At 38.2% G+C, this 21,393-nt stretch overlaps 1 protein-coding gene across 1 annotated transcript in view; it reads right to left on the bottom strand.

Moving 5' to 3' along the window:
• The window catches only part of LOC110050329 (multiple epidermal growth factor-like domains protein 8), a 35,987-nt gene extending 14,867 nt beyond the window's left edge, over positions 1-21,120 (bottom strand). Inside the window, exons 1-16 of the mRNA XM_089293267.1 lie at positions 20,515-21,120; positions 17,800-17,963; positions 15,576-15,788; positions 14,085-14,265; positions 13,259-13,350; positions 12,253-12,466; positions 10,906-11,095; positions 10,264-10,403; positions 9,003-9,895; positions 6,296-6,496; positions 5,238-5,471; positions 4,044-4,147; positions 3,318-3,449; positions 2,189-2,299; positions 857-925; positions 198-356 (exon numbers count right to left, since the gene is read on the bottom strand). Coding sequence (XP_089149393.1) covers positions 198-356; positions 857-925; positions 2,189-2,299; positions 3,318-3,449; positions 4,044-4,147; positions 5,238-5,471; positions 6,296-6,496; positions 9,003-9,895; positions 10,264-10,403; positions 10,906-11,095; positions 12,253-12,466; positions 13,259-13,350; positions 14,085-14,265; positions 15,576-15,788; positions 17,800-17,963; positions 20,515-20,683 — 3,266 coding nt within the window. The 5' untranslated portion in view covers positions 20,684-21,120. The remainder of the gene's footprint in view (positions 1-197; positions 357-856; positions 926-2,188; positions 2,300-3,317; positions 3,450-4,043; positions 4,148-5,237; positions 5,472-6,295; positions 6,497-9,002; positions 9,896-10,263; positions 10,404-10,905; positions 11,096-12,252; positions 12,467-13,258; positions 13,351-14,084; positions 14,266-15,575; positions 15,789-17,799; positions 17,964-20,514) is intronic.
• Positions 21,121-21,393: the final 273 nt, after the last annotated feature.

Here is a 21,393-nt window from a genome sequence, read left to right as displayed (position 1 = left end):
AAACCACTTGACCATGCTGCCTTCACCAAACTGTCAAAAGCATTACGTTCACTTGTCAATTCAAGTGGGCAAGTTAATTGGGTATTTTGACCCAAAGTCAATTTCCCAACCTGAGCAACAATTGAATATCTCTAGGTTTACAGAACAAACCGGTACCCACCAAACATATACCACACTTCCTGTGAAGTATCACTTACGTTTTGTTACAAGCTACTGTACCATCACCAGTGAACCCTCTGTTGCAGATGCAGTTAAACGAGTTGGGCATGTTGACACAAGTTGCATTATGGTGGCACTGAGCAATGCCTAACTTACACTCGTCCACATCTGGACACTCTGGATACGACCAAACAGTGCTGGAAAAAAAAAATAACAGTAGATTTTAAGATTTACATCTTCAATTGGTATGTTTTCAGGTGTGCAAGGGTTTCATTAAGTGCTGGGTACCGGGTAAATTGACTGGCTGTGGGGATGATTTTGCCCTCCTGGTTTGACCATCTGGAGGAAAGTCGTTCTTATGAAGAAGTTTGGTTCCAAAAGTTTTGCCCACATGTGAAAACCAGTTACCCTCCTGCTGGCCGGAACTAATACAGATATTTCATAACGGAAAACGCCATTTTTAATCTTAAGTGGAATTCACTACGGTACCCATAAAATTGCAAGGGGTAGAAATTTGAAAAGACTAGCACTTAAAAGCCAGTTTTAGCTCCTGTTCCTCTGTCTCCAAAACTGAAGTATTATAATGTGAGTGAGTTACACAATTATTTAATAATTTCTTTCTCAATCTACTGCACACTGTGAAAACTAAGTTAGTGATGTTTAGTGACAAGGAAAACTGGTAGCAGTCTGAGCTTACCTTCCATTTGTTGGAAATATATCTGCACACTGTCCACTGTAAGGTGAGTTGAAATCCCCTGCATAACATCTGACAGAAATTAACAGAAGATGCATTGTAAGTAAAAAATCATGGCAACCATACGCATACGTAAATGGACCTTGTTACCAATACGGCGGCCGTTTTAAAATCCATTGTTTCAAATAGTTATTATGGGATGTTCAGGGGGTAAATTAGTACGTGTTTACCCCCTGCGCATCCCATAATAGCTATTCAAAATGTCCACCATATCGGTAAAAAGGTCTATTCTCCTTAACTTGTTTCTATTCATGTCTTATAGTACTTGTAGGGAGAATTTGCTTGGACATGACCTAGTTACTGGCACAAAACAGAAACTGAAGCAGTCACAGGCCTAGTGGTACAAAAATGATTGTAATTCTACCCAGTTTCCATTTAAGATTCTTGGAACATTCTCCCAGCAAAAACACAAGCGCAGATATCAGGGCTCAAAGTACAGACTGACATCAAAATCTCAAAGTCCAGCATGATTACTACAAAACAGGGCAACATGAGAAACACTTTTTCCAGTTCTCTTAGAAAAAAAGAAGAAAACTTAAATGTTTCTTGCTAACAATGAGTCTTACAGTCAAAGTGAGTATTTGATTCTAATTTAAAATGTTAAGCCGAATAACTGTAATCATGATTTGCTCACAACCTCAAACCAATAGCTAAGAATTACTGAATGTTTAAACACAATTCAAGATGGCATAACACAATAATGTAGTCCACGCTGTTTTCGGGTGTTTCTCTGTTTTTAGACCAATTTGGTAGTTGCAATAAAGATTACGGCAACAAAATAAGGCTATGGTCAAAATGAAGGAGTGTTCCAAAACTAGCACAGACTTCAACAGAATTACAAGATCTGGATTTGTGTAAATACGTTCCATTCAGTGAAGGTTATTTTACAATTATTCCACAAGTGCATGTTGAAAATGAGATGATAGCCAATGAGACGCTACAAAACGCGTTGTCTATAATCGTCTCATATCCAACATACGCAAGTGGAATAATTGTTTATTAAAATGCCCACAAAATATAGGAAACTAAAATAAAATAAAAATAAAACACCCCTAAAAACTAGGCGTATCCTTACCATACTTGTAGAGCATGGTTTAATGGATCATATACCATGATAGCTAAGCCAATGAGAACTCTTGAATTGCATTATCCAATGATCCAGTCATTAATTAAGGTTAAGTGATCTCCATTACCCAGGGTGAGATTTGAAATTAACTGCTTTGAGAAAAATAACAAGAAAATGAAGAATACAATAGCAGATTGATTTCTAAATACCTTCCAATACGTGGGTCATAATCATTTCCACACCAGCCACATCTGACGTCTGCCAAACAACTTTTACAATTTGTATGCTTGCTACAATTCAGGCATTGTCCCTCTTTGGTACTAAAATAGAAATTGTGCATTTGAAAAACGCAATTAAACATAAATGCCAGCAGCCACTTAATAGAGGTGGCGGCTTAATAGGGGTTTTCTTTGCAGTATTTTAATGACAATAACTTCATTCTTTCATAACTGGGCAGTTAATAAGGGTGGCCGCTTAATAGAGGTTTGGCTGTATCAATAAATAGACTTCATTTACTCTGGTCAGTGTGTATAACACAAAGGCCAGCTGGGCCAAGAGATTTTGAGAAACAAATGATTTGAATTAAGCATGACACAATATTATTGTATCTCTGAGACTTTCACTTCTCATCTATAAGAATAAAAAGTTGATTTCTTTTTTGAGGGTATTCTTCTGAGGTTAAAATTTATTTTAAATTGACAGTGCAGCAAATTTAATTGTGGTGCAATGATGTTTTTGCATTACAACCACAACATGTCTCAAGGTGCAGTTGCAAACCAAAAACATCAGTTTTCCATATTGACATTTATTTTGTTAATTCCTGAAGAAGGCCAGTTAAACTAGCCGCCAAAGCATCAATTTAAAATCAATTTTAACCTGGAAAGAATCCCGAAAAAAGAGAAGACAACTTTTAATTTTCATACACACAGTAGCATGGTTAAAAATGCCAGTTGGCAGAAGGCAAACAAGTTGGCTATTTACAAGTGTGGCAGAGGAGTTAAACCTGGTTTTACCATGGAATAACTCAGCCAGGATGCTTACATATACATAGTAGACCTGTTGCTAAAGTAAAGTTAGTTGAGGGGACATTTTAAAGGGTGCTTATTATAATGGAGCCACCCGTTAGAATTGAGGTGTTTTACTCGAATAGAGGCCCTTGTTTGAATGACGTTATTTTTTTTTGTGTGGTCAATCCACTTAGCTACACCTAACTCAAGTAGACTGACATGCCCCACTTAATTGGAGTAAGGGCATGTATTAGAAAAAGAGTAACCATAAAAAGACAGAATTTGGATGTTAGATGCTTTAAGAAAGAATGACGCTTTACATTCGACCCACCTGTCAATCCAGTGAGAACACTGCCCAAAAGGATACCGTGACCTGTATGTTCCAAATACAAAACAGCTCTGTGTTTTGTCACACCAAGCACATCCAACTTTGTCACTTAAACAACTATTACAGGTTTTGCGGCTGTTTTAAGACAAAACATATAAAATGGTTACAATTTCTTCAACCATTTATAAGAAGAAAACTATAACTTTAAGTTTGGCTGCAATTTTAAGCTACTTAAAAAAAAATTAAATGTTACTAATAAAGAAACATTAATCCTATAATCTCCCATACCCAAAAGTTGTAGGTAAAACATTTTCTACTAACACAAAAAGCTGCCATTGAGTGCAAAAAATCAGACATGTCCCAGTACAGGTTAAAGTTGTTACAGGCCAACCAAGTGAGGTTGCCACAGGAGATAATTTGTTTCACACAAACATGCAATGTACATTAATTTTGACCAAATTCATTCATGTTGACGAGACAGAAGACAAATTCTATTCCCTGTTCTGTGTAATGCGAACACCACCCCCCCAGCACCCCCCCTCCATGAGAGATTTTACATGATGGAGGGTTAGCATGTTCCTCCTTATCATTTAACAGCCAAACTCACCATGGTGTTAGCAAGAGCATTCTGCACTTAGACAAACCAGTCTGTATGAAACAGAATTGTGTAAAATTTTCACAACACTCAGCTATTTAACTTCAATGAATGATACATCACAAGATTAATACCTTGAACAAGGGCTACCGCAATTCTGAATTACACTGTCTAATGGCCGTCCTTTACGATAACAGCCAAGAATAGGACTGGCTATGCCCCAGTCACAGTCACCACTCTGAAAACAAATAAAAGCCTCAAATTTCAACCCTGAAAATCAATCCCAAGATCAAAAGATCAATCCTCCTTCGGGATCGCCACATATTTCAAGTAGTCCACTCATTTTGAGTAGTCCCTCTTTCACTTAGTCCGCCGTGCATGATGTGAAAGAAAACCATGCGAAAAACTGGCCGTGTGAAATCCTTGAGGTGAGAAGCACGTGAAAGGTGACGGTCTTTCTTAACGGACTGAGCACAAGAGGGACTACTTGTAGTCTACACATTTCTCTTAATTTCAGCTTTGTGAATTGGGTAATCCATGTACATTCCCCTGTCTGTCTGTCTTCAAATGTGTCTCTAAATAGCTCTGGAAAATTGCTATGGAGGCACAATTTGTCACTTTCGTCAGTCTGGTCTTAAGACCTCAGCCAGAGGACAGGCAAGTGGGCTATATGCCAGAACAGCAGCTGGTAAACTTAAGTTCATTTCAGTAACAAAAGGCTGGTCTGTATTAAAGCCTAGTTTTTCATCAGGCTGGTGCTTAGCTGTGCATTCAGAAGCATGAAGTGACCAGCATTTTTTTACTCCCTCCCAGTGCTAGTCCATCACAGGGTAACCTCTAGGGTAACCTCTTTCAGTTTGCTACCACCCACTTATACACCTGGGTGGAGAGAGAGGCACCACGAAAGTAATGAGTCCTATCCAAGAACATGACACAATGACCCTGGCTGTGGCTTGAACCAACAGTCTATTGTCCTGTGTGCTAACCATTATACTACCAGTTGTGCCTCCCTTAAAATAATCATGCATCAAACCACACCACAGAAAAAACATAATTTACACTAGTGAGATAACAGTGGTTTGCAGTTGCTTTCATCTTAAATTACTATGCTAAGCAAGTGGCTTAAAAAAAGTTGTCGCACATTTCCCGAGTTTGGTGTATGCTGCATACATGTACATGTTTTGACTGATCACTGTATTGACCTGATTGTCTGTATCCCTTGTGATTGCCCAGAATGATTACTTTCATTGGTTTTGGTTATACGATACTCTAATACGACACTCTTAATTTCCCTAAGCAATGCCCCCCTCCAAATATCTAATATCCACCTGAACACAAGAGTGACAGTCCACATGGTCTGAACATAATGTGCACGCAGTTGCATTCAAAGTCAAATTTCTTGTATTTCCGTCACTGTCCTGACATGACCCAGTTGGAGTATTTCGTGACATACATGACGTCATGCACCAACCACAAGATGCATCAGTCATGCAAGCGAGGCACGTCGTGTACACAGAACAATCTGAACTGGCAAAAGGTTGGAGGAACTGTGCAGTCAAAGGCTACCAAACAAGAAAAAAGGTCACAATAAAATTTTATACCTTCAAAGCTGTCTGCTCTCCTGACCCCTCAAAATGTGTATACTGTAAACTGCCACTTATAAGCCCTAGGTTTATACAACTTCGTAAGGGATTTTAAACGTGGTTATAACTGGAGGGGCTTATATCCAAGGGGGTTTATAACCAGAATAAAAAAACATTTTGAAAAGAGGTACTAATAGCTGTGTTGATTGAAAAAGGTTTTTTATTTACTGGTTTTTAATCAATTTTTAAAACATCATTGTTAATGTTAACATGAATTCAAAACAAGTTGAGCTAGAGGGGTGGGGTGGGTGGGGGGGGGGGGCTTATAACTGATTTTTTTTGGGCTTATTATAAGTAGGTGGGCCTATAACCAGGGCAGGATGCTTATAAGCAGCGGTGGGGGGGTTATACATGTCAGCCGCAATTTACAGTAGACAATCTCATTAAATAATAAAACATATGATATAAAACAAATAGATTCCATGTTACCATGCATCTGTTCAGTACTAGATCACAGAAGAAGTCAAATTGTGGTTATGGAAATTTTATACACTGTAGTTGTAAGCTTTTTGGTGAGAAAAACTTTGTAAAACTCAGTAAAACTGTTCTGGTCATGACCTAAACAGGCCAAAATCTCACGTTGTTGAGGGGATGGGGAACATTACTGAGTGGGGGTACTGTAGCTAGAAAATTGAGGAATAACAACTTACAGGTATTTTTGATGAGAAGTATAACACATGTGGGTAGGTTTTCGGGCAGTCAATGCATAGAATAATAGGTAAAATTATGGAGATTGAGCTTACCACTGAATCGTAAGGTGTAGCATTTCGATTCCATTCGATACTTAAGTCAGAATTTGTGGAGTCCCCAAATCCAATCTGCTTGTCGATGTCTACTCTGATATAATATCTCTTGCTTTCTGACGGAGATGGGAAGAGGGGCTGATTATTGCTACGCATGGCTCTTTCCAAGCATGACTGAGAATTACAGTGAGCCACCAACTCCTGATGGGAAAAGAAACATAGTGTTTTTAACAACAAATACTATGGCATAGATGAATACAGTAAAACTAGTGAGACAATCTCAGATAGTGTAGACTGCAATTGATAGCTCTGGCACAGTAGTCCCATAAGTACTCACCCCTGCTTGGTTGACTTCTGGTTTGTATCTACCTTGGTAGTCTGCTAGGGCTTTTCCCCTTAGTAGTGAGTACGTTTCACGGTTGTATTTTCATTCAAGGTCCGAAAATTACGTACAATTACTGTTTGTCACGACAGCCTTTAAATTTTACTCTGGTGTTTTATGATGATTCTCGTTCATTTTAAATTCAATAATACGTTGAACAAACATGACAATTTAGCTCTTCATGCCAACTTTGTAACTTGATACTTTTGTTTTCCTCGCAAAGGTATGTAACATGAAATTCGTTTTCTCCAAAACACACGGAAGATGAGCTTGTTTTGGGGGATAAATGAAAGAAAGTTAAATATCTGACAAAGAAATGGAAGAGAAACAATTTTGTTTTTTCGCAAATTTTCTTATCACAGATGAACAAGAACTAATTTAATTATCAGATAGTCATGGAATACCACTTTCTTTTTTTTGTTGCCACCTTTGTTGTCAACAATAAAACAATTCAAAATTAATACACAACAATATCGACTGATACCACTGGGAAGCATTTCAATGAGAAGTATTGAGGGTAAACAGTGCTACTTGACCGATATTATCCTGCATCGATGAACAAGTCTTCTCAAAGACTGATTAAATTAATTTGCACTTTCATTAGGTGCCACAGAGTCTGCAGCAATATTTGAGCACTTTCCTGGTTTCTTTTGTCACAAATTTACAATTTGCAGAATGTTAAAGCCACTAACTCAGGAACATTTTGGTCTCTCTTACAGACGCAGTTAAGGCAAGAAATAAATAGGCCGCTAATGAGAAACTTCACATTTCCCTTCTTTATTTAAACCCTGACAAACATACTATTGTAGTTTGAAAACAGCAGATGATATTTGTTGAACTGACCTGTGGGTAATTCTAAAAGATACGCTTAACTCTTGCACTAAAAAGGGAAAAGTGGCACTACCTAGTACCTGACATTGCATGACATAAAAAACCTTGTGGAAACATGGTATATAACACTTGCGATGCTAGAACGCATGCCTCTTACACGTTGGGTTCTACCATAAGGAAAACTACTCAACATTTGTGTCATACCATATGCAATGTAACCTCCACCTAATGTATAGAAGACATGAACGCTAACTAATCTGCACACGCATTTAGAGCAAATTGGTTTTGTTCTTAAGAGAATAGTACCACAGGGAGAGCAAGGGGTTACTTGAAACAAATATATAGCTTTGCAAGGTTTACTCCTAACTGACGCAGATAGGACACGTTTTACGTAGGGTACACGTGTATCTTTCCCAGCTCACCCCCACCATTTCCTTGTCTCTAGACTAATTGATTAATTGAAATTAATTAATTAAACAAACATTAAAGTTTACACTTTCGCGTCTTATTGCTTTAGCGGCAGGCAGCCCCCAAAACCATCCCAATAGTGCATTCTGCACTAAAAACTGCACATAAAAACCTGCATTTTTCCAAGTAGCTTCAAAAGGTTCTCATTAACAATTAGACCTGTAGCCCGCTAGGACTACGGGTCTATAGCCCATGAGGCAAAGCCGAATGGGCTACTGACCCATGGTCCTTAAGGGCGTAGGGTCTAATTGTTTTAGTATCACCCAACTAGTCGGACAGAAAAGGCAATAATAAAGTTAGCAAATGCAAGTTGAAGAAATATTTATTTGGGAATAAAATGAAGAAAGCGTTACACTCGATTGCGCCAATTGCCCTACTTGAGGACTACTAGTAACAGGTCCTCAAGTAGCATTGCCAATTAAAATGCAGGATTTGCATTAGTCCACTAGTTGGGTGATACTAATATACAGTTGAACCCCTATTAAATGGCCACTCCCAGGTAAATGGATAGTGGCCACTTAAAAGGGGGCTGACTGCTTAATAGAGGTAAAAACAATAGAAAAGGCCTCATCGGGACTTTGATTACTGGCCACCTAATCAATATAGGGGTGGCCTTTTAATAGATGGCCACAGGGGTTCGACTGTAATTGGTGTTTACATGTAAGGTGTAAACAGGTTCTTGTTTTCTTACACAAAAATGTTTTTGTTGCTGGGGGTAGGGGTAAACAAAAAAGACATGTTAAAACAAAGCTCAAAAACAAATTTTTCTTCCTCTGCAATTGGCACATCTGAGATTTGACTAGAATCATTCTAAACTGATGATGTAGCTTTAAAGGACCCTCTTGAGGGGTGGAGATGAACTTAAGCTACACCCACAAAACAAGATTCTGGCCCCTTTTACAGGGGGTTAAAACTTTCCTACAAGCAACTCTATCATATCACAGGGGAGTGTCCTCCAGGAGGAATGGGAGGAAACTTTTGCTCACTCAGACATGAAACGCTAGTTTGGAAGGATGCTGTACTTACACTATTTGCCTCTGTATCATCAGTGCTGAGCCACAATGAAACGTTACTGTTTCCGGCATTGTTAAGCTCAAGATACAATTTGTAAGACTTCCACGGCACTGGCTGGTACCTAAAGGGATATACAAATCCCTTCAGCTGAGTCATGCGCACTTTGTCTAATACCCCCTCACGGAAAATTTCAACTTCTGATTGTAAGACAATCCTGACACCATCAGGAAAAGAACTGTTTGGATATTCAACATTCTCAATAACAGTGATTCCTGGTGGATAATCCCTGGTTTGACACTCATTTGGTGATGTAAGAAAATGTCCTGTATCACCCCACCAGCCTCGGATTGTCTCCACATTACTGTTAGTGACAGTTTGACAGGCACCTGTCCGTGAATCTCTCGGGTAACATCTGCTGTCCTCGACACACCACCCGCATTTTGCACCGCCAACTAATAAACAAGCACTGCATTGCACATGCACAGCACATGGTCCAGAACAGGAACTTGTCGAGAGAGTTGCACTGCAACTTGCTGATTGATCTAAGCTGAGACACTTGGATGATTTACTACACCACCCACATTCTGGGTCTTCTATGCAGCTCTTCTCAGTACTGTAACCTTCACAGTGCCCCCCTGAAGAACTCTTTTCTGCAATGGCGATAGGCAATTTAAAACCTAAGACATCACCCAATGGCAACCCACTAAATCCTCCCACAACAAGCATGACTGATCCATTCCGCAGTACAGCTCTGTGAGAGAACCTTCCTTGCTGTAGATTGCCGGGGGAAGGAGACAGAGCATCAAATATTGATGGTGAAATCCACTTGTGGCATTTCAGATGGTAGAACAAAAGCTTGTTGTCATGACATATTTCTTCTTTTCTATGTATATGGACATTTCCACCTGATATTCAATAAAAAAAAGCACACGCATCTTCAGTTACCGGTAAAAATACACATAGTCTGTTCTTTGCTATAGGTTCTTTTTCTTTGAGCACGCAGATTGAGTGCAGAGTACAAAAGCGGCCATGAAGCAGCCCCAAAAAATTAAACATTTTGCTAGGGCCAGCCCCTTGCATTCAATCCTCTTTAAATCACCTGTGGTTAAAAACATCCTGTTCAAGCCTGATTTTTTTTTCAGGCTTAAATTTCACAAATTCTCAATTAAGTTGTGTACGTAACTGCAGTGATCATTCCCGTCTTTAATAAATTATAAATAAATACTTTTCATTACGTATCTAAACTATTCTAGTACCAAAAAAATTAACTAACCATAAATAACTAAGTAGTCGCCAACCAAAACTGCAGAGTGAAATGAACGACCTCTGGGAATATCTCCTGCGACAGAGAGTTCGGTCCACACTTGATGATCAAGATGAAATGCAAGAAGTCTGTTAGAGTGATCACTTCTCCTAACAGAAAGAGAAATGAATCATTGTTAGTGGAAATTATTTAGCTAGAAAATTTACCACTGACTAAATTTGTTGTCACCTATTCCACGGTTAGTTTACAGGGTCTTATACGGAAACACTAAGTAACATAAACTTACCAACTAATGCATTTATTTGTTTTGCAAGTGGAAAGAAATTTTACTGGCAAATATGTCTAGCTAGTGATTTCCTAGGGCTCTAAAAACTTAATTTAAAGCCCTCTTAACAGTCATCGTCTTCATCAATGTGCAGTTCCAGAAAATATCCATGGATACTTGCCCAAATTGGGGGAAGTTATTGAAAAAAATTCCATGGGGGCTCTCAAAATCTAATATTTTTTAAGGCAAGTATGAACCCAAACTGGATATTTCCAGAGGGAATTTGGGAAGGGAGTGAGGTGGGCAAGAAAAAAAAAACCTTCCTGAGTAGGAAGTGGGAATGGATGTTTTCTGGAACACAATAGTCTGAGAGGAAGTTACGATACCTTGCGCTGTAAGGAACATATCCACCAAAGACAACAAGAGAATGCAGATCAGCATAATAAACTGCTGTATGTCCCAACATACGCAAATGCAGTTCATTCCCACTGTGGTATAAAATCTTCCTCCAACCAGTTTGACTTGATAATGAATATGAGTACATGTCCGAAGAAAACGGGTCACTACTGGTGCGACCTGTTGTTAAAACAAAAACAACTTAGTTATAATAAATTAAATGCTCAGGGTTGTCAAAAGAAGCTGGTTAACAGCAAAATCACCATACTTCTCAAACTTATTTTAATGAATTATTAAAAATAACTCATCAAGTTTAAATAAAAGAAATCATGACAGTGATGATGTTTGGATATGATCTGATCAACATAGATTTTTTCGATTTTATTTCTCCATTTTCTCCTTAGTTTCAGTTTCAGTTGAGAAGATATTTCAAACACTCAAGACAATGTTTTACTACATTTCAAAACACCTTGAGGTTTGTCAAAAATACTCTGCTGTGCATCTTTTTTTCAACTCTCTCCTCAGTATTTGGAAATGTGGTCAAACACACTCTTTCATGTGAAGGTGAATTAATCAACATGACACGAGCGTGGGACAAAGAAAAATTCTGAGTCCCTGACAGGAATCGAACCCATGACCCCCCGAACACCGGGCGGGCGCTCTATCCACTGAGCTATGAGAACTCATGGAGAGCAAGGTCATTTAACTGAGTTCATATATGACAGGTGTCCTGTATACTGCTAGGATCAACACCATTGAAGTCATTGTGAGTAGTGATAAGTTAATAAAGATGGCAAATTTTAAGCTCGGTAATGAAATGTGAAGGTGAATTAATCAACATGACACGAGTGTGGGACAAAGAAAAATTCCTGTCGGGGACACAGAATTTTTCTTTGTCCCATGCTCGTGTCATGCTGATTAATTCACCTTCACATTTCATTACCGAGCTTAAAATTCACCATCTTTATTAACTTATCACTACACTCTTTCATGTTTGATAAATAACTTAACAATCTCAGCTAACAATCTCTACTGGGCTTTTTGTCTGATTCTTTAAAAATGGGCAAAATCAGCCACTTACTCCAACAATACACCTGCCAACTTCAAAACGTTTGACAACCCTGGATCCGCAAATTGTTATTTTAACCTAAACTGAGCATTCAGTCAGCATCTTTGATTTTGATCACTGGCAAGTACGATTCAAAAAGCCAAACTTTTGTCAACTCTCATTCTCCTTACATATGCATACATGTAGATCTGGCTTTTAATAATTCCTTCTGAAAAAAATTCATCATTCAAGATTCATAATCTGAAGGTACATATAACTTGAAACTCACCACCAAAAATATAAAGTATATCGTCCACCACAGTGGCGCTGTGTTCAGCAAGAGGAGGTGGTTTAACAATATCATTTACAGCAAGCTCTGTCCATTTGTTGAGAGTTAAGTTATAGAGCCAAAGACCATTGCTGAGGTTGCCATCCTGTAATTCTCCGCCAAACACCACCATGGCATCAAGATACAGGTTTGCAGTATGAGAAAAACGCCCAACCTGAAAGAAAAAAGATAATGTAAAATTGTTCTGCTTCAAGCCCCGAAGCAGCAGCCTTTATGTCATATTCCTAAAAGAGACACCAGTCACTGCATTGTAATTTGAGATTCAAAACCTTTTAGACACTCACTGCTTCTGGGTAGAATACTATCTACTAGTAACTACAGACTGAGAGGGAAGATAAATTACCTCTAGACTGCAAAGATACCTGCAGACAGATTACTTCAAACTATTATCTCAAATGAAAAACACTTATTGTAATAAATACCTAGACAGACTGTAGATATGCAAATACTTGTCTTTCACATAATTATTAATAATATATATATCTTTGTTATTATTAATAACGTAATAAGTTCTTTTTATCTAAGTCGTTGGATTGAGATCATTGGAGATTTTCTTTTATTACTAATATACAGATGGAAATGTACATTTGAGGTTGCCATCTTCAGAGCAGATCATTACTTCTAAAGAGAAGTTGCAAATTGCAGGATTTACAAGCAACTATGAAATTTAGATATTGCTGTTTTTAGAGCTTTTCAATTAATTCTCAAGAACCATAAACATTATATTTCCATTCACAGCATTGTCTACATACTACACTTTTGAACAGGCAAGTACTGAGAATAACTACAGAACTGTAACTTTTTAAGAATTATGAAGTAGCAAATATTGTTTTGATACACCACCAATTATTCTCATATTTTAACTAACTTAAAAGAAGTGTACATAAATCAGAATTATAGAGAAGTGATATTTCAATCACCAACGTGATAAAGTTGAGTGACTCACAGGTTTAGGAGATCCGGCATGAACCTCACTCCACAGACTAGTAGTAAAATCAAACTGCAGCAAATCATCCAACACTTTATTTAAAGAGTAACCTGAAACAGACATGGCGAGTAACAAAGTTACCATGAGAGATTTCGTAAGAATTTGTTCTTCAAAGTTCTGCTAAAAATCATGATAGCCTGTCTGTTACAAAAAGAAATCCATACATTAATTACTGTCACTGGAATCACTGTTAGTAATTAAACGTTCATGGAACAGATATTACTTAACAGTATCTCTCTGTGAAAAGGCTACTCCCTTATAATAAGGCACAATTTACAAAGCACATCACCATTCACATATTTTGCTCGTGCTGATTACCAGAAAACTTGTTGAAATTGTTTTAAATCTGCACATTGCCGAAAGAGACAGCAGATCTTACTTCCGATGTACGATTAAATCAAGAAATACCAACAAGATTTCTGCTGATTGAATTAATACGCACAAAACAACTTGAATGTGATGTTCAATTTAATTGGGCAATAAAAACTAACACTTGTGACTAGTAAAATATTTACTAACATTTTTTACCACCTACATGTATGAATTATAATTTGTATCAAAAACTATCGGTATAAATGAGAAAATGCCTTTTGCTAGCACAGTTTACTAAATGTATCTTTTATGTTGTTTACGTTGTGTATCTATATCTATATGTGATATGGTTCTAATTTATATTCTAAATCTGCAATACACATTTTGACAGTGGAGACTGTCAAAACATGTCTTCCAAGAATCTCAAAAGTGTTATCAATGTTTTTTTTCCAAAACCAAACAATGTACATACCTCCAAATGCAAGTAATGTATCACTTTTCTCAACATAAACAACTGAATGTGCTGTTCTGGGGCTAAAAACAGATGATGTCGATGAAATTGTGAACCAGTTATTGGATTTGGAATCAGTCAGTGTAGAAAGAGAACAAGACTCTCCTATGAAGCCAGGGTTACACACACAATGGCCGTGGGACTGCAAATGAAATCAAGTATATACTAGTTATGCAACGCTTTTTAGTGGTGTACCAAGGAATATCGCACCATTCACTTGAATTTTGTTGGTTTACACATGAGCCTTTGGGTGAGTGTGTATACCGAGAAAATACATATGACAAGTGGGATACATATTCCATGGTATACCACGAGAGAGCGTTGCATAACTATTTTATACCATACCATAGAAAATACAGTGACCATCACAATCAATGCGGCATATGAGTGGCACATGATGGGAAGGCTGGATGCAATAATGTCAATTATTATTTGGCTAGCTCCGTGAGCGGGCACGATGAATCAAATCCTGTGCTGTGATTGGCTATCCAAGCGGGCAAGATGGAGCTATCTTGCCCGCTCAGGACTACCCGCCGTCTCTCGCAAGAGAAATTTCTCTGAAAGCCATATAATAAATCCTTTATTGACCAAGCTTGTTCGGTCAAGATGGCTGGATATTGTCCTTGTTCTTTTTTTGTGAGTTTATGGACCTCGACTCCGTCTCGGTCCATGAACTCGCAAAAAAAGAACTTGGCCAATATCCAGCCATCTTGACCTCACACTTGGTCAATAACCCATACATATACAACAGCTTTCCAGCTGCTCTGTCAATCTGTACTGTTGTGTGTAAACCAAGAAAATACCAGTGACAAGTGGGATATTTGATGGTATACCACAGGAGAGCATTACATAACTATTTTATACCATGCCATTGAAAATAAAGTGGCCAACACAATCAAAGCGACATATGCACCGCACATGATGGGAAGGTTGGATGTAATGATGTCGAGTATACAACCGCTTTCCTGTATTCTGACTGGCTGTATCTTCCATGGCATGGTATAAAAATTAAAATATATTACAAAATATATTTCATTTACTTTCTTAGAGCAACATTCAATTAATTAAATACTCGTATAATAGTGAACAGTATTATCTAATATAAAGTGTTCACCTGACCTGATGTTTCTCTATATACAATTTAACACTACTTGACTAACTCATAGACATAAGGTTCACAGCTAGAATCAAGGTCCCTCCATAATAGTCGAAAGTAAGCTCCTTTGTTTTTATTCCAATGGACTCTAGAGTCAAGCTTAGAATTTTACTAAAATTGACATCTACATGAACACTTCATTATTACATGTACAGAAAGTTTTTTTTTGGTCCCTACTCGCTGAATGTCCATAATGTTTTCTTTACTTAATTTGTTATGCAGATATTTATTAGCAGTTTTGTGTTATTTTTGCACACTGATAGTGTGAGAAAGCAATTAGTAAATCAGAAACTTACTGCATTGCAATCACCCCGTCCTTCTCCTGCCAAACAGTGTAATGGACATGCTTCTAAGTCACATGCCTTGCCCCGCCTAAAATCATCACACTGGCAGAAGCCATCCTTACAAGTGCCGTGACCAGAACATCCCTGGGTACAATTCTCTATTGTGTAGTTAGCATCAAAACCTTCAAGGGTGTAGTTGAGGTCACTGTAAAGATTGATCAACATCTGCAAGAGAGAAAGCAAGAATCATTCCCTGTGGAGGTCAGATTCCCCAGGGATTGCTCACTCCCAATTTTCTTGATTGATAGCCCAAAAATGAAGGGGAGACAACAATGATGATAGGCACATGCTGATAGGCACATGCAAAAAACACCCATTGAGTGGATAAAGCTAGTTGCAGAAACTGATATTGAAAGTATACCAGATCAAACACAAACTATTAAATAAAACTGACTTTTTGACTGTCTTTGTTTTTGCCATGATGCATGAAAAATTATACACATGTACTCCATGGTGGGCAATCTGATTGCGACATCACCACAACTCAGTCACTAATGTTGTATGTATGATACGGTACATTGTATGTATAAAACACAATAGAAGAGACTTGAGAGTACAACAATGAAGTTTCTGACCACATGAACACTAGTTCATGTGGTACTAGTAATACACATACATCTAGAATGTTTATGTTACTACCCCAGTGTAAACATAACATGTGCAAATAATTAAAACTTTCTAACTTGTAATTTATATTTACTAGTTTAATTAATATCTATCAATGCAGAATCAATGAAAAGTATTTGTTGATTACGTCAGGTTGGGCTGAACAGGAAATTAAAAAGTATTTGGCTTCTAGTCATTTTGCAAGGACCTCACAACCCCACCAGGCCAAACATTTCTCTGACAATCCCCCCTCTTCTCCCAACCCAGTCAACGAGCTTAGTTATTTACCCCCGGGGAACTCCCATATGAAAAGGTCGGAGATGTTCGTCAGAAAATTTGAATTAAACCCCTAAAGGAGACCAATCTGGGCGTGGTTGGAGCTTTATTTGACCCCTAAAAGATACCACTTAGAATGGCATAGGCTTGACTTCCAGCTCCTGTTAAGGAGAGGAGACTGCAAAAGAGAGAGAGAGAGACCAGTGGAAATCAGGCCTAAAAATGGAAATAAGATCATTTCTTTTATTATTATTTCATCATGTGCATCCTAAAAGATAATAAAGTGTATCATCGTTTGTCTCACGATGTATTCACTTGAGATGTGGATCGCAACGTTTCGACTGCTTACTGCTAGTCTTCTTCAGGCGATAAGGTCGACTGATTGCACAGTATCATTTATATCACAAAGGTCGGCTGTGATTGGTGCATTTCGATCCTCCTATTGTTCTATTGTTCCAGCGAGTAGCTGTTCCCTCAGTGGTCCGCTGTTGTACCGTTCTCCTGTTGTTGTGTTTTTTGATCGTGGGCATCCATGCTTCAGGATCAAAAAATACAACAACAGGAGAACGGTACAACAGAGGACCACTGAGGGAACAGCTACTTGCTGGAACAATGGAACAATAGGAGGATCGAAATGCACCAATCACAGGCAACCTTTGTGATATAAATGATACCGTGCAATCAGTCGACCTTATCACCTGAAGAAGACTAGCAATAAGCAGTTGAAACGTTGCGATCTACATCTCAAGAGACAACATCGTGAGACAAACAATAATACACTTTATTATTGCATCTACCACGATGAATGACAACAACCTTTTCCTTGACATCCTAAAAGATACTTTGACAGCCAAAAATAGTGCTCTTTTGTCATCAACACCCTAAATGAGACCAGTATCCTTGATTTATACCACTAAGCAAGATGATAAGCATCCTCAACCTTTTCATATGGGAGTTCCTCCCCCTGGGTTATTTCCATCCTTGTAAAACTACAGTTGTGGAGGTGCAGTTGCCTCGTGGTTTGTGCGCTTGTCCCTGGATCAAGCGGTCCGGGTTCGAGCCCTGGCCAGGAATACTGTGTTCTGTTCTTGGGCAAGATACTTACATGTAACTCTCACAGTGCCTCTCTCCACCAAGGAGTATAAATGGGTACCGGTGAATTGTTGGGGAAACCTAACAAATTGCGGGGGAGTGACCTGTGATGGACTAGCATCCCATCCAGGGGGAGTAGAAATACTCCTAGCTGCTTCATGCCAGTCGGCTCTAAGGCTTCCCTTCTTAAAACTACAGTTACCTGTCCTGAGTGGGCCACAACTGTTTGAACCAAATTCTTTCCACTGACGGCTCCAATGAGAGGAGAAAGGTACGAGTCACCATCATGGATGAACACATAGTCATAAGAACATTCTGTGATAAATTCTTTAAATTCTAATGTAATAGTAATATTGGGATATGGACCTGTTGACAAATAAAGACCAGCAGTATGATAAGAAAGTGGAAGAACTCAAAAAATTGTTTTCTAACAACAAAGATAAAAATACACTTGAACTTCTGTATTTTAACTCCTCTGCAAGAAGGTATCCATTTACAGGGAAACATTACTCTACCCATGATCCAGCTCTAGACTTAGCTCTTATTAACTGAGCAGGAAGTCTGTATGGGAGAATCTTGACCGAGGTCGTGAGCACAGACTGAATGCAGTGAGGTCTGTACACATGACCAAGGTCAAGATTCTCCCATACAGACCAACTAAGCTCAGTTAATAAGATGTTTTATTAATATATAGCAAAATGAACAAGAAAATTTTAATTCTTTCAATGTAACTGGTTTGTACTAGCTGACATTTCGCTTGCCAACAGTGATAAGCTAAACTTAAATCTGCCAAAGTTTGTTCGACCTCTTTACTTTTTTTTCCTCATCAGGTTTTTTGGCACCTCTACTAATATTTTAGAAGAAAATAGTCAACATATTTGTATTTTAGTTTGCAACTTTTTCACCGCAAAATGTTACTTGTCTAGCTAGATGCCAGTCTAGATCGGAAAATCTAGACTGTGGTTAATATTGATTTCAGCCAACCAAATTTGTGAATTCTGTAGTTCCCAGTCCTTGTGAGACACAGCCATATAATGAAAAAAATACAAACACTACAACATAGTTCACAAGTCTGCGCTATCAAACTCAGTTTATGTAAGCCTACATGTACAACATAATCCAATGATACAGGCTCATGGCATATGCAAGGTCAACTTAACCTCGCGATTTCTGTTGGCAATGTTATAGATTCAACACTTTTGGCCGAGCATCATCAAGTTATGACCTGATGATTATGTTGTGATCTCATGTGGGTAACAATAGAAAATCTAAGCCAAGATCTTACCCATCTCAGAGGGATTGTCAGCAAGTTTTTGGCCACCAAGATTTTTTGTGTTCTTGCTAGATCTCAGTACATGTAGGTTTAGCTGTTATTTTCAAAGAAATTCTTTGTGCAATTCTCTTGATCTCTTTAGCATCTTGGCCAAAATTTCGAACAGTAACATACATGGTTTTTGGTCCATTTTGACCAGGAGTTATGGAATTGAACATCCATAATCAGTTTGATTGTAATGATACAAGTGTTTTACTGGAAAATACACCACTCATAACATTCATTCAAAAATAGATCCAAGACCTCAGTGGCATATTTTCCATACCCTCACTAGTGAAGATTTTGAATATGTCATTTCCCACTTTTCACAGTTGTTTGTGCAAACAGTCACTTTGTCTTCACAATAACACGCATCAAATTCAAAACTTTTGTTGCATGAATAACTGGCAATCTTAAGTGATCTTAAGCTGTTTGCACAGTTCCAGAAACTATTGAGCTGTACACTAAGTCGTCTTAACAAGCTATTCATTGTCAAAGGAGCATGACACAGGAGTTGATAAGCAGGTTATTAAGCTTAAGTTCTAATTCATCTAAAAAAAGTGTGTTTATCTGCAGCTGGCTTGCAGTTTGCGAAGCTCACACTGGATAGTGTGCCACTGTGGTCTTGGATGAAGCCAATTTTGGTTTAAATTGTCTGTTTCTTTTATCGGTCAGTACTTTTTTGAACTTTACAATATTTCTGTAGTTTCTCTCACAAATAAACAGTGGAAAAGTCGCAATTCATGTACATGATTCACCGAAAATATTAAACTAGAAATATTTGGTTGGGTGCAAACGTTTCGCATGACAAAGCACACCACAAGCGAAATGCTGACGTGGTTTGCGCATGCACAATAGGAAATCGAACAGTTGTGAGCAGAGGTTCCCTCTCGTCTCTCACCAAGCGAAAGAGAAGGGAATCTCTGTCTCCCAAAAAGTAAAAGTATTATACTAAACAATATGAAGAACCAACATCCACAAATAAGCTTAATTGAACTAAAGCCACTGACAATTAACGGGTTCACGTGTTATGACAACAAAATTATACTCACTTTGGCACTTTTCCCTATAATTTGGACTCAACGAATCAAGTTTTCAAAACAATGAATTAGAATGCTGCACAATTTTGCAACTGTAAATTAATTTAACCTTCGGATCCAGACACAAATTCAAAGTGTCTAATGCAACGTTGTTATCCGTTTCCTCTTAATGTGGCATGATTAATATAATTCTCAAAATAACCCTCCAGTCGGAAATTAATTCACTTTGGCTAGCGATATAAGCATAAACTAAACCTGATACTTGCTAATGTTTTAATTTAACACGATTAAATACCGGGGAATAAAATCAAAACCACCTTTTCATCACAAACGTTTCAGCGACTACATGTCTCATTAATTGTCAGGTACATGTAGCTAAAAACATGTGTATCGTTTGTTTTCCCACCAAATGTTGAATGCAGAAGATATCTTCGAAAGGTGAACGGTGGATTACACGCACGCAACAGGAGTATTCCGGGTTCACGCGTGCTTCGTTATTCCCTACAGCTTCCTCGAAGCCATCAAACAAATTTAATACGTAAAGCTAACATTGAAACTCACGTACCTCTAATGAGCCATTCACATAACGTGTTGGCTGGATATTTAGACGGTCCATCCTGAATAGTTCCCTGTAAATCGGTTAAAACAGTTCTTCCACCGCATTTTGGCTGTGAAGTTGGCAGGCACGAACATAGCACGAACCAAACCAAGCTGTACCACTGTAGAGGAGCCATTAAGATGAGAAGTAAACTTTTGTAAGTCTTCGTTTACCACGGAAATGTCACAATAAGTACTAAATATCTCTTTCAGAGTAGGAATTAATATAATTCCCTTTTAAACAACGGCATTCCACCAAGTTCAACGGCGTAAAAAGCATTATACACCAACCACTTTGTTATAGCTACAACATTCCATATCCGATTTTCTTTGAGTCATGGCTCACGATTCCCATCCATGCATGTTCGGCATAGTCACAGTTTATGGACGCTTTGCATAAATTTTGGTCATCTACGACACTTTGCCGACATCACTTCCAGCATAAAATCTAAGAATCCCGACGATCTAAACTCTCGAAATGTTCACGTCTTCTAAAATTGTCTTCAAGGTGATGTAAACACACGGGTTCCTCGTCGAGTTGAGTTTGATCACGTGACTGAAGGTATTTCGACCCTCACGGCGACATTACACAGCATATCTCTTTTTTCCCGGGGTGGCCCCGGGGTAGGGTTTTTGCTCCCGCAGCTGAAAGGAGCACAAAGTGCTTTTTGAGCAAACCCGTAGATTTCCCATGACCAGTAGATTTTTTATAATTGACACGAGCTACCTCTGTCTAATATTACACATTTCACAAGAAAACTAACTATAGATGAAGCTTCGTTAACCAAAAATAGTACAACGGAACGGGAATACCAATACAGCGAAGGTCGCTAGAGGTCGTCGATTC

This window comes from Orbicella faveolata, unplaced genomic scaffold (genome assembly GCF_042242905.1).
Source record: "Orbicella faveolata isolate gen_17 unplaced genomic scaffold, um_ofav_v1 contig_25, whole genome shotgun sequence".
NCBI classification, from domain to species: domain Eukaryota; kingdom Metazoa; phylum Cnidaria; class Anthozoa; order Scleractinia; family Merulinidae; genus Orbicella; species Orbicella faveolata.
The sequence above is the reverse complement of the archived record's forward strand: the minus strand, read 5'-3'. Positions and strand labels throughout refer to the sequence as shown.